The sequence below is a fragment of the Lagenorhynchus albirostris genome, chromosome 1 (assembly GCF_949774975.1).
Source record: "Lagenorhynchus albirostris chromosome 1, mLagAlb1.1, whole genome shotgun sequence".
Lineage (NCBI taxonomy): Eukaryota > Metazoa > Chordata > Mammalia > Artiodactyla > Delphinidae > Lagenorhynchus > Lagenorhynchus albirostris.
In genome coordinates, this window is record NC_083095.1 from 136,229,041 (window position 1) to 136,243,435 (window position 14,395).

General features: G+C 41.3%; 1 protein-coding gene across 1 annotated transcript in view; it reads left to right on the top strand.

Annotated features, from left to right (window-relative positions):
- CHRNA7 (cholinergic receptor nicotinic alpha 7 subunit) overlaps positions 1 to 3,377 on the top strand; it is a 124,685-nt gene extending 121,308 nt beyond the window's left edge. The window contains exon 10 of the mRNA XM_060170318.1: positions 2,859 to 3,377. Coding sequence (XP_060026301.1) covers positions 2,859 to 3,377 — 519 coding nt within the window. The remainder of the gene's footprint in view (positions 1 to 2,858) is intronic.
- Positions 3,378 to 14,395: the final 11,018 nt, after the last annotated feature.

The following is a 14,395-nucleotide window of genomic DNA, read 5'->3' on the forward strand; positions in this document are numbered from 1 at the left end:
ATACATAAGGAACTCCTGCTCCCATTCCTGCCCCTCCCCCTACTTCCACCACCAATTGATAACCATTTCAATTAATTTCTTTTTCCTTCCAGTGTTTATGCAGATGCCAAAATATAAACACATATTCTTATTTCTTCTGTTTTGACTGATGTAAAGACAAGGGGATTAAGGCAGTAAGATACAAAACCATTTTTAATGACCTGGTAGCACTTTACTGTTCCAGAAAAATCTGAATTAAGAGCATATGCTGATTATTCACCTTTCAGTGCAAGAGCATGTTAAAGCCAATGGTGCAAAGCAGATATGAAACTTGTATTTCTCTTTCAGTTTATATAACACACTGCATTTCTTTTTCTTTCCAAGTGTATATGAAACATAAGCAGCCTCCGAGGGGCTTTCATTGTGATCTGTTGCCATGAAGAAGACCCTGCCGGTGCGGTGGCATTATGCGACATTCACACAGCCAGAAACCAAACCATAACCTAACAGCAGAGGTCACAAGCACAGTCTGAGACATGCCAAGAGGATAATCTCATCTTCTGAGATGCTTTAGCCTTGAAAGCTAATGATTTAGGCCAAGAAATTCAAAATAGATTTAGCTTGAGCTATGCCCCAGGGAATGTGCAGACCCCCACTTGGCAGGCACAGCCCTAGATCTGAGGCTCAGCTCTCCCTTCCAGGCTGCCTCTGGGTTTGGACACACTCACTGCCCCATGTGCTCCCTTGAGCTCTGGCCCCAACTTTCTGGTGCCTTCTGAGTGGGGGTTTGGCTAAAGTCACAGGGGGCTTGCAGAGAACCTAGCAGACCCTTTTATAGATGAGGCTATGGAAGTCTGAACACATTTGGTGACTCAAACTCACTGTGTGACCTTGACCCAATTTATTTGCCTCTTTGAGCCTCAGATTCTTTTTTTTTTTATTTATTTTATTCAAGTATAGTTGATTTACAATGTTGTGTTAGTTTCTAGTGTACAGCAAAGTGATTCAGTTATACATATATATATATATTCTTTTTCAGATTCTTTTCCATTATGGTTTATTATAGGATATTCAATACAGTTCCTTGTGCTATACAGTAGGACCTTGTTGTTTAACCATTCTATGTATAATGGTTTGCATCTGCTCACCCCAAACTCCCCACCGCCTCCCCCTGAGCCTCAGCTTCTTTATCTGTAAAATGGGGGAATTATACTCACTTCACTGAACCCTGAGATGCCCAGGTGAGATGGCTTGTCTTGAGACTCGTGTCCACGTGGGGCTGTGTTTCTGCTCCTTACTAATCCCGGAAAACAGGGTCTGCAGGCTGGCTCTTCCAGGCTCTGGAAGTATGTCCATAGGGTGTGGGCAGGATAAAAATTGCCGCCTATGATGGACAGAGGGTAATCTTTACAGCTGCTGCAAAACTGCTCTTACGCCTTCTTGTTCTTTTCATTGCTGTCTCCAGACCAGATAACTACAGTTATCTTTGATAAGTGTCATAAAAATGGTTACCAAAAGAAGGGTGGCAGACACGAATTTCACAACTTGCTGCCTGCACTTACAGATGGGAAGCATACCTGCTACACTGCTGATGGAATTTGCCTACAATCATAAACCAAAATTCAAATCAGTATCTGGATCATTTCAGGGAAAGGGCTCACTTTTCTTGCACTTGTCTAAATAGGCTTGCAAGAATTTTTTAAAAGCTGGATTGAGGTTTCACAAGGCTCCCTTCTTTCTATTAGAAGGGAGAAACAAATCTCTCCAGCATCTTCTATGCATGCAGGTAATGTATGTTTATAAAACACTTTAGGCCAGAGGTCGGCAAACTATGGCCCTGGTGGCCAAATCCAACCTGCCAACTGCTTTTGCAAATAAAATTTTATTAGGAAAAAAGCCTCTTTGCTCTTTTGCATGTATGGCTGATTTTGCACTATATCAGCAAAGCTAAAATATTTACTGTCTGGCCCTTTAAAGAAAGTCTGCCAACCCCAGCTTCAGACTTTTCACAGCATTTTGTCTCATATCATCTCCTTCAGTCTTCACTGCAGCCTAATGAGTTAGGTTAGAGGTTCCTAAACTCCCATGGTTCACAGCACCTTTCATGTCTCAGGGTTTTGGTTTTTTTTTTTCCCCACAGAGCACCTAGGACAAGAGGAATACCTAACGGTTCTATTATTTAAACAGGTCAAAACAACTTACTAAGTACTTATACCCCGACAGCTTAGCACCTATTGGCACAGCAAACTTCTGTCACCTTGGGAGCTGCTACCCTCCTTGTCTGTTCCACGATGACTTTCTTGGCACTTGTCTTTTATCAGGACAAGTTCCAAAATCTACTTTGCAAGGATAGGACATCATGCAAGGAATGCAGTGATCTAATGTGACAGTCTGAACTGCTTCAGGCTAGGGGTGTCTGACACATGCCACAGGGTTGCCCTTGAAACTTTAACATCTCCAGGGGTGCCCTTGTGAGTTTGTCACTGCACACTGGCGTACCTCACAGGGAGTTAGAGTTGGTGGTCCCTAGTTCCAGATGAGGAAGGACCGGAGAGGGTGACTTGCTCTGTTCCCCAGCTCAGGGCTCTCTTTAGAAGACAGCCCTCTCCTCCCACACAGGCTGTCCTCCTTGAGATGGCAGTGTGCGCATAGTTCCTTCCCAGGGTGATTTTCTGTATTGCTTTGTCATTGCCTCACATTCGATTCAACCATTGTACCGCGTTGGCACTGCTTGCCTGTGTAAACTCGCCTGGGAAGGCCTGGGGACCTGTCACCCCTAGGGTCCACCCCCACGAAGTCTAGCTGGTATCACAGCATCCCCTTGGATGGATCAGCCGTGCGCCCTTCCCGGCCACCCTAACGGTGTGCTGTCTCTGCAGACGAGAGTCATCCTCCTGAACTGGTGTGCCTGGTTCCTGCGCATGAAGAGACCGGGGGAGGACAAGGTGCGGCCGGCCTGCCAGCACAAGCAGCGCCGCTGCAGCCTGGCCAGCGTGGAGATGAGCACCGTGGCGGGGCCGCCGGCTACCAACGGCAACCTGCTGTACATCGGCTTCCGTGGCCTGGACAGCGTGCACTGCGCGCCCACCCCTGACTCGGGGGTCGTGTGCGGCCGCGTGGCCTGCTCGCCCACGCACGACGAGCACCTGCTGCACTGCGGCCAGCCCTCGGAGGGGGACCCGGACCTGGCCAAGATTCTGGAGGAGGTACGCTACATCGCCCACCGCTTCCGCTGCCAGGACGAGAGCGAGGCCGTGTGCAGCGAGTGGAAGTTCGCGGCCTGTGTGGTGGACCGCCTGTGCCTCATGGCCTTCTCGGTCTTCACCATCCTCTGCACCATCGGCATCCTGATGTCGGCGCCCAACTTCGTCGAGGCTGTGTCCAAAGACTTCGCTTGACTCCGTCCTGGCTCCCAGCACGTAGGAAACGCAGAGATGGGCGATGACGTTGGCTTAGGGAGAACTTTGGGGTGCTGATTCCACAGCACCGTTAAACCCGAGGACGCAGATGTACCCTATCGCTGTCATGTCGGTTTCAGTTTACTTGTTACTTTCAGTAATAGGATCTCAGCACGTTTCTGTTTAACCCTAGTTGATGGGCTGCTCGATATCCTCCAAGCATCCTTATAGTCAGCAGGACCCTGGAGAGGTCGTTTTGCCCATTCTCCACTGCCTGGTGTGCCCTTCAAAGAGGTTCGGGTGGCTCAGGGCTGACTGCCAGGTGAGGCCTGGGTAGCTGGTCTGCATGCCTGCATGTCACTTGCTGTGAGGGCTTACATGAAAATTCATATCTGCTTTGCCTGTGTACAAATCTAGATTGAAGCTAATCATCATAATAAACCACACTCAGTAAATCCATCAGATAATTGATGAAACAAAACTAAACTAAAACTTAAAACCCAACTGCTTGGTTTTTCTTCAATTCAGACTTTAATTTTCTCTACCAAAGACAGTAGGTAGAGAGAAACAGTTTTATGCTGTGTCTACATTTAAAAAAAGAGACAGTAATAGTTCGTCTTGTAAATTACACTTTTTGCCAGCCTACCCTGTGAGGGGAACCAGGAGGGACACAGGTGTGTGTTGATTCTGAACCAGGACCAGACCCAGTCAAGTTAAGGGGATTTCTGTAGATCCCAGGCACTCCCAAGCTTTCTGTGCTGCCCCCAGACACTGGCAGGTTGAGTCGGTCTGTTCTAGTTGACAAAGCCCAAAGGACAAGTAGAATTCTATTAGAATGACCACCCAGTGTAATAATAGCTGAAGCTGATTTAAACCATCTATGTGTTTGTTTGTTTTTTTTTAATGTAAGTAATAGCTGAAGCTAAATTAAACCATATGTGTTTTTTTTTTTAAATAATGCATCAGACACTTCACATGTATTGGAGTTGATTAGCCTTACAAATTTGTGGATCCATACAGATGCACAACATGAAGTCACCAAAGTGTTCTATGCCTTTTCTCCATGTGTCAGGGCCAAGGGGCAGGGGTTTGGGCCTCTTCTGGCTCCCTCTGTGGCGGGAACTGGGGAGGGGGTGGCATGGCTGATGGCTTTCCTGAATGGCAGGCCAGTGGTGGTTAGCAGGAGGGGCTTACAGACTAACAGTGGCTGCACACCCAGTAATTCCAGTTTCTGGTTTGGGGGGATCTGCTTTCCCACAGTTCATACACACAGCTTCAGCCCAGAGAGCTGGCTGAATGGGTGGATTCACTGGAGATGTGTGCTTTGAAAGCTTGGGAAAGTTTTAGTTTAAATCCAGGTGGTGATGCAGTTCTCCACTTAGATTGTCTAGCTGACAATCATCCCTTTGCTTCTCCCATCCTTACTGTTTAATGTGATCAGAGGAAGACATAAGACAATCTCTCCTGTTCTGTTGTTTCATCTAGTAACTCTCAAAGCTCAAAACTGCAGAAGGTGTCTGAGCTCCTGGGGATCTTTAATTTGCTTCTAACCCCTGAAATGGATACATCATGAGGGAAGATTTGATTTTCAGAGCAAAAGAAATGGCATGCACTTCTTCAGCCATTTATTTCACTCATTTCTGGGTGGATCTGTGTGCACTGAAGAAGATGGAGGCTTGTGTATGGTGTGTGTGTATGTGTGAGAACACGTGTGTGTGAGCACCTTCAGAAAAGGCCCCTGGTTTACAGCAAGAAGGCTGATAAATAAGGGCATTCCAGCAACATACCATCTGGAGCAGGGTCGTCCTCAGAGTACACTCATTCTATGTGGAGTGGACAAAAAATGCACAATCTTTTTTTTTTTTTTTGGTCTATTAAAGTGTCTTTAGAAACAACTAGAAGTGTTTTGGTATATAAAGAGAGTGCTTCATTTCTTATTGCTATTCGAAGTTGATCCCTACTACATTTTCCTTTAATAAAAATCCTTTTTGGTTTTGTATTTTATACAGAAAAACGTAAAAGGGCAAACAAAAGGGGTTTGTATTTTGACTGCCCAAATAACTACTCTGCGATTTAAAAAGTAGTAATAAGGAAAAGATGCACACATAGGAAGACAAGTGTGAAAGGCTGAAAATAAGCCCCCACCCACCCCAGCCCCTGCCGTCTCTCCTCACAGGGGACCTTCAGTGAGCTTCTGGGGAGGGATGGGCATTTCCAGAAAAAAAGGAAGGGAGAGAGGCTGAGCAGGGACGAAGAGGATATGGAGAGACACCTTCCTTTTTTGTCTGTTTCTAGCGTCCTGCACTTTGCTTTTTTCACTTGGTGTTAAGAGATCTTTCCATAACAACATATAAAGATCTACCTCATTCTTAATAGCTGCTTAGTGTTCCATTGTCCCCATGCACTATAATTTCTTTGATTAGTCTTTTATTAGTGAACCTATAGAGTATTTCCTGCCTTTATTTTTATACACAGATCTAAAATTAGCATCCTTGTACTTATATCATGGCATACTTTTGTGACTGTATCTTGATATCAATTCCAACTTGAAAATGGAGTCGCTGGATTTAAGGTTAAGTGCATTTAACACTTTTGTCAATATTGCCGGATTATTCTTCAAAAATTGACCCGTGGCTACACTTAAGAGTATAATGAAAAGGTCGATTTCTCAGTTTTCTGGAACAACTTTTTTTTTCCAGTCTGGTGAAAAATGATATTACAGTATCATTCTGATTTAGTTCACTTTATTAGGAGTGAAGTTGAACATCTTTTCAAATGTTTCCTGGTAATTTTTTGGTAAATTTATGTCCTTTACACAATTTTGGCTTTTTCTTAATTAATTTGGCTGTGTATTTTGAAACCTTTCTGTCTTATGTCTTGAAATATTTTTGTCTTTTGACGTTCTCTATTGATTTGCTTATTAATGGTCATATATATATGTATATATATATATATATATAAAGTTTAAAGTTTTATGTTGTCAACTTACCCATATTTTCCTTGTTAGATGCCAGAATTTGTTTCCAGTTCTAAAAGACCTTTCTCATTCTGAGATTATAAATAAATTTACTCATATTTTCTTCTAAATTCTTATGGTTTCATCTGTTTATCTTTACATCTTCTAACTCCCAGGAATTCATTTATTGCAGGAAATGGAGGTAAAGATGTGTTTTTATTCCCTCGAAATGGTTGGTCAGTTGTGCCAGCAAAATACATGACCGTGCATTCTGGTATGTAATTGTTTTTTCCCCATTTGTTCAAAATGACACCTTATCTGTAAACTAAATTCCTCCAGGTGTTTGGATCTACTTCTGTTTTATTGATTTGTCTCCCTATGAATTCCTTGAATTTCTGAGGCTTCATTCCAATTAATATAAAATATTCATTATTTCATAATTCATAAAATTACATATTAATGTAAACGTTTCAATCAAGGCTCTTCTCTACACTCTCTCCCTCTCTTCCTCTCTCTCTTTTTTTCTGTAACTCTTTCTTTCTCATAAACACACACACAACGTTTTAAAGAATTGGGATCACAATGAATTTCTAGATTGTCCTCCTATCGAAGAATACTGCAATCCAGGCTTGTATTCAAATCTAATTTTATATCACTTGTAGAGTTTTATGGTTTCAGATAGGTCCTACGAATTTGTTATTGTCTATTTCTAGATGTCATTTGGCTACCATTTTTAATGCAATGAGTTTTTACATTTTGTATTCTCACTGAATATATAGGAAAGTAGTCGATTTTGCATATCAGTGTTATAATCAAACACCCTAACTATGATTTCTTACTGTTTCTAAGATTTTCTTTTGCCTCCCCCTTTCCACTAATTTCCCTTATTTCTTTCTCTTAGCCAACTGCATTTGAGAACAGTGTTAAATAATAGTGACTCAGGTGGCATACCTGTCTTGTTCCTGACATCAATGGGATGGTTTAATGTCTCACTGTTTAACTTGTATGAAGACATGTATTTTCCTTGTCATAATAAAAAGTATCTGTGTATTCTCAAACTCTTAAGGCTTTCTGGGGAAATGTAGATGTTAGTTTTTTGTCACAGCCTTCTCAGTATCCATGGAGATAATCAGAAGGGTTTCCGCTTTGCTCTAGTAGTATGTTGTATATTAATAGATTGCTTCAGACCAAACTACTATTATGTTCCTGAGATGATCTCTACTTACGATTTTTGCTATCAATTTCATATATGAGATGAATCATTCTGCAGCTTGCTTTGTGTGCAAAACCAAAAGAAACCAAAGAACGCTCTATATTCTGCAGCCATTTACTTGGTTTTAGAATCATCTTCTACTTAAGTATCAAATGTCTCACCAGGGCTGGGGGCTGTCTGGGAATACACTGGGGTGCTTCTGAATTTCTCCCACTGGGCACGGTAGGTCCTAGGGCACTTCTGGAGTCAATTTTAGTTACATATTTTTTAAGAAAATTAATTTTAATCCAATTTTCAGTATATTTATGTAGTTTTGCAATATGGGAACTTAGGATTTTAAAATTTCCTCTATATTCATAATTATGTCTCCGTTTTTCATTTCTAATTGTGTGCATTTCTCCATTTGTCTCTATTGATTTGACTCACCAAGGATTTTATTTTTCTATATTTTCAGACACTGAAACCTTAGACTTATTCATCAGTTCGGGGACATGGCTGCAGACCCTGTTGCCCCTGGGCTGATGCAACCCTTCCTGGGATAGCAGGCAAGCAGTACAGGGGGAGCCACAGCAGGGCTCCGGCACCAGGACTGCAGCTTCCCTTGGCAATGAGAGCCAGAGGGTCAAACCAGGCCAGGCAGTGGGGATGTGTCCGACGAGGCTGGTCATGTCACCCCTGTGATCACAGTTAGTTGGAGAACAGACCCACCGAAGCTTTAACCAGAAGCTGTCTTGAGGCTCTGGACTCCCGGAAGCAATCCTTTCTCACATAATAATTTCTGTTCCCTGGTTACTTTGTTCTTTCTGGCCCAAACCTTCCTTTCCAGCCCAATCCTTCTTAGACCTGACCTTACTGCTCCCGGCTCCTTTTCAAATTATCACTTACTTCATTTGCATGTGGGTTTGTCTTTTTAATATCAGAGCTTATCATGCGATGGGGACTGTCTGCAGTTTCAGGCTTTCTGAACTCTTGTGGTCAAATCTTGCTGAGTCCGCAGTACACCCCACTTGGGGAATCACAGGAATGCAAAACATTCTAGCATTCTGCCCTGTTCTTTGCCCTTTCTAGTCTGTCTCTCCAATGTCTCATTTAAAAATTTACATTCTTTCCTAATTTTTTTCTTGCTAGAGCCTTATTGCCAGTCTCTCCTCTGCTGTGTTAGACTTCTGTAATTCTACCTTCTGACAAATACTGCCCATCAACAAATTCTGCTGTTGTATTTTGTAATTCTTAAATTTCTGCCTTGATTTTTAATATTTCAGTCGTCCTCTATTCTTATTTTTGTATTTTTTATTTTTAAGGCTTTATTTTTTAGAGCAGTTATAGATCCACAGCAAAATTGAGGAAGGTATGGAGATTTCCCAGGTGCTCCCTGCCCCCCGCATGCCTAACCTCCCTCATGATGGACATTTGTTACAAGTGATGAACCTACACATAGTTATCAACCAAAATCCATAGTTTACACAAGGGTTCACTCTCGATGTTGTGCATTCCGTGAGTTTGGACAAATGTATAAAGATGTGTACCCAGCGTTATAGTATCATACAGAGTAGTTTCACTGCCCTAAAAATCATCTGTGCTCCCATCTATTCATTCCCCACTCCCAGCCCCTGGCAATGATTGATCTTGTCACTGTCTCCATAGTTTTGCCTTGTCTGGAAAGTCATATAGTTGGAATCACAAAGTATATGGCCTTTTCAGATTGACTTCTTTCACTTAATAATATGCATTTAAGGTTCCCCAGTGTCTTTTCATGGCTTGATAGCTCATTTTTTTTTTTTTTTAGCACTGAGTAACAGTTCATTATCTGTATCATTTACTTCATGATACGGATCCTTGCTCCTTTTCTAATTATTATTTACTATATTTACATGTGGGTTTGACTTTTTAATATCAGAGCTTATCATAAACATCTGCTATAAACATCTGCATGCAGATTTTTGTCTGGATATAAGTTTTCAACCCCTTTTAGTAAATACCAAGGGGTGTGATTACTAGATTATATGGTAAAACTATGTTTAGTTTTTAAAGTAACTGTCTTCCAAAGTGGCTGTACCATTTTGCATTCCCACTGGTAATAAAAGACAGTTCCTGTTTCTTCCCTTCCTTGCCAGTATTTGGGGTTGTCCATCTTCCAGATTTTGGCCATCTAATAGGTATGTACTAGTATCTCGTTGTTTTAATTTTAATTTCCCTGATGGCATATGATGTAGAGCATCTTTTCATATGCTTATTTGCCATCTATATATCTTCTTTGACAGGGTGTTTGTTAAGGTCTTTGGCCCATCTTTTAAATCAGGTTGTTTGTTTTCTTATTGTTGGGTTTTAAGAGTTCTTTGTATATATTGGATAACAATCCTTTATCAGATGTGTCTTTTTCAAATATTTTCTCCTAATCTGTGACTTGTCTTTTCATTTTCTTGGTATTGTCTTTCAAAGAGCAGAAGTTTTGCATTTAAATAAAGTCTAGTCTATTATTTCTTTCTTTCATGGACATGCCTTTGCTGTTGTATCTAAAAAGTCATCTCCATACCCAAGGTCGTCTAGACTTTCTCTTGTTATCTCCCAGGAGTTACATAATTCTGTGTTTTAGAGTTAGGTCTGTGATCCACTTTGAGTTAGTTTTTTGGACAGTATATACTCTGTGTCTAGATTTATTTATTTATTTTTGCATGTGGATGTTTAGTTGCTCCAGCATTATTTGTTAAATAAATTATCCTTTCTCCATTGAACTGACTTTGCTTCTTTTCAAGAATCAGTTGACTATATTTATGTGAGTCTATTTCCGGGCTCTTTATTGTCTCCCATTGGGTACCATCTGGGTTCTCTATTCTGCTCTATTTGTCTATTCTTTTGTTAATACTACATTGTCATGATTACTATAGATCTATAGTAAGTCTTGAAGTCAAACCCCTATTTAAAAAAAATGTTATATATGTTTTTGAATTCTGGTAAAATATACAGAACATAAAATTTACCATCTTTAAGTGTACAGTTTGGTGGCATTAATTGCATTCACATCTTTGTACAACCATCACCACATCCATCACCAGAACTCTTTTCATCTTGCAAAATTGAACTCTGTATGCATTAAACACTAATTCCCCATTTCCCATCCCCCAGACCCTGGCAACCACAATTCTACTCTGTCTCTTTGAATTTGATTACTCTAGGTACCTCACATCAGTGGAATCATGCAGGATTTGTCATTCTGTGATTGGCTTATTTCACTTTGCATAAGGCCCTCAAGCTTCATCCAAGTGGGTGCTCCTCTTCTGCTTTTACTGTTTACTTTATTGTTGTTGTGGTTCTAACTTATGCAGTTGATACCTAGTTCATTTATCTCCATTTATTCTGATTTAATCATATAAGTACTTTTGACTCTGAATTTTCTTCTCATTAGAGCTTTAACAGCAACCTATATGTTTTGATATGTAGCGTTTTTATCTTTACTTTCTAAATATTCTATAAATTCAGTTTTGAAATATTCTTTGAACTGATATTTTTTGAATATTTGAAAATTTCCAAAATTTTTAAAAGTTAAAAATTAATTTCCTATTGTATTACGTTGTGCTTTGAGCACCATGTATTCTGTACTACTTCTAATATTTATAATTTATTGATGTATATTTTGAGGTTTTTAATATAATCATTTTGTGCAAATGAGCACTTCCCAGAGTATGGCCTGGAGTTCTGGCCTTTGAGACTGACCAGTGGGAGCCAGGCAGGAGGGACTACACTCCTTACTAGCAGTATTTCTCCTTTAGTTTTCCTTCCTTTTACTATATGACATTTAACAATTGATATCATTTGTTGATTCTATATTTTCCTTGAATTCACACTTTAAAATCAGGGCCCCAGATTTTTTTTCTGAGCTTATGCCTAGTATATCCTTAACCATAATTTTATTTTTAACCTTTTTTGAGTCACTTTGTTATAAGTTTGTCTTGAATATGCATTTACATTTTAATATAACTGCTATGTTTGGTTCTAATATCATTTTTCCTTAAATAATTTCTGTGTATGAAGTTCATATTTCTTTTGCATCTTATGTTTTCGGTTTTCTTTCTTTTTCCTCCTTTGGTGTATATGTATTCCTTTTGTTAAAATGGAAGACATTATAGGTATGTGTTTCAAGTGGTCACCTATATACTTTTACGTAATATAATCAAACCTTTATTTCATGATTAATCAACGTGAACTTGTTCTCAGTGTTTCCACATGTTCTGAAATGGTGAGTTTTTGGTCCACTGTTTGTTTCCAAAGCTCTGCAACTTACCACTTATTTTATTTGTCCATCCTGTCTTTTAGCACTTATTTTATATAAATCCAGTTCTCGTTCTCATACAACATTTTGGAGAATTTTCTTCTGTTTGTTTGGTTCTTCCTTTGCAGAAAAGGAACTTCCCATCTCTGCCACATGCCAGGGTCCACACTTTCTCTTCTGTTCTCCCGTGGTGTGTTTGAGTGAATGCCTTCCCATTTATGTTCATCTTACTTCTGCTTATTGGGCAGCTCTGTGCGGACCTTCTTTTTCCTCTAAGAGAAGGTCTCTGAACCTCTTCCCAAATTCTCTATCCTCCCATTCAAGCTGGAGATGAAGGCTCAGACCTCCCTCTTCTTTCTGCTCTTTTGCCCTGAGGTTCTGGAAGGAAGGTTGGAGGATTTGGGTTTGTATGTTTTTACTCTTTTGCTGCAGTTGTTGGTCTGTTAAGTGCCCCTAACACTCAGGTAGAGGAGACCTGCATTGGCATTTATTTCTCTAATTTAGCATGCAACCCTGGGGCCTCCCATCAGCTGGTTATTTTAGCTTCATCTCCCCAGCAGCATTGCCAACCCCTATCCTTAACCCACCTCCAGTCAGGACAGAAAGAAGGTAACCATGGATTGGGCACTGTGCTGGCAGTTCGTAGGATGGGGGAGCGTTATCTTTTGCTCTGATTGTGCCTTGGAAGTGGTTACAGTCATATCCCCATTTCTTTCTGCCCATCTGGGAAAGAAAGCACGAAGACCTTGGGTGGGTTTCCTGCTTCTGTGGAGACCCTTCAGGGCTCCGTAGGGGATTCTGCACTCGTGAGATTTTTATAAACTTTCCCCTCCAGATTACAGCTTCCCTTCCCAGTCACCTCACTCCACATTGGCGGGGATGGGGTGGGGACAACGCAACCAGGTCCTTCAGTAGAATGTGTATGTAGGGGTGCCTCCCTGAGGCAGGGTTTTCCCCACCACGATTGACTCTCTTTTCTTGGCTGCAGCATTTTGAAGAGTGTGGCATGTGGCTCTGTCAAGTCACTTATTTCGCTGCTGCTGGTTAGTAGTTTTGTTGTTCGGGGCTGGAGCATCTCTGGCCCTGATTTCCTCCACCCATGATTTTTAAGGCCCTTGACCTATGTTAAAAAGGATGGGTATCAGTGGACAGTGATATACTCAAGCACCAAGGCTAGTGGTAAATTATATTATCAATAATTTGAGAGTATCATGGCAGATGTTTTCAACTTTATGTTGAAGCTGTTGATCTTTATGTTGAAGGAGCCTCTGTAGTTGTGAGCTTAGGATTTCTCCACCTATATTTGTCCATTTTTGTCTCTATGGTAGGTGAAAGTAACCAAGCATCAGCCATTTCTTTGTAGTACATATTTTTATGAATACTATCTGCATAGCTGTTTTCTAAAGCATGTTGCTTTGAACTATCACTTAAGATAAGGATAGTCTGGCAGAAATAAATACTTTAGAGTTAAAATGAGTGTTATGTTTCTGCCTGTGCATTTTGGTAGTTACTATACATTAGGAACTGCTGTTACATTTTTCAAACATGATAAGGCTCAGAAAATCGCCACCCACTTGAAATGACAATCTGAGCTAGTCCCATCCATACTGCAGTGTGCTCCCTATATACTGTCATCCTCAGGCTCTGGCTCCTATGTAACAGTATTATATTCCCTTTAGCACCCTTATTTACAGAGCCCTGCATACTGAGACAGGCTGGGACCTGGGACCCTTTGCTGCAGTGCTTGCACCTGGACAAAGGTCTCCTCGAGCAACAGAATACAAAGAAACTATAATGGACTAAAAATTACTGCACACATGCGCAATTAGGGAAAATTATGAACAAGGTACAAAAAGACCAAAAATCCAACTGTCACTTCTGAAGAGCCAGGAACAAAAACAGGGGGTCGGGAGCAACAGCAGGGTGCTGCGCATGCCCCCTGCACACACCACCACCAAGGGGGTGGGCAGATCACCTAAGCCACCCCTCTGGCCCGACCCCTGGACACACCCCCACCCTCACCCCATATAAGGAATCAGCTCACCCCTCCCCTCAGGGAGCAAACAGGGGAATCTCTTACTTGTTTTAGCTCCCCCCTGCTGCAGCAGTAGTCCCAATAAAGCCTTGCCTGAATTTCTTGTCTGGTCTCTTATCAATTTCTATTGATTAAGGAGACCAAGGATCCTGGTCAGTAACAATGCTGTTTACAGAGGGAGGCCTGGTGACTCATTTGAGGAGGCAGTGCCTCAAACCCTTCATGGATAGGGGCAAGTTCACTATATTCAATTAGATTCATAATTTCCAAAATAGACAAAAGCTTAGAGCTCATCTCTGCCATCCATTTCCAAACTTAAAAAAAAGAAGAGGGAAAGGGCTATTTCTTCAAACTGAAGAGAACAGACTCTCAGTTCCAGAGTGGGAGTCTGGGGGGCCTGGTTTGCCCCTAAAGAGAAGCTGTGAAGGAAACATTTTGAAAAGGGTCTTAGTAAACATTGGGGCATCAGCCAAAGCAATGTGGGCTCAGGAGGCGGTGGACCAGTGAGGGGTCACGGGGTCACTTCCAACTGCATCTGTGTTTGGGG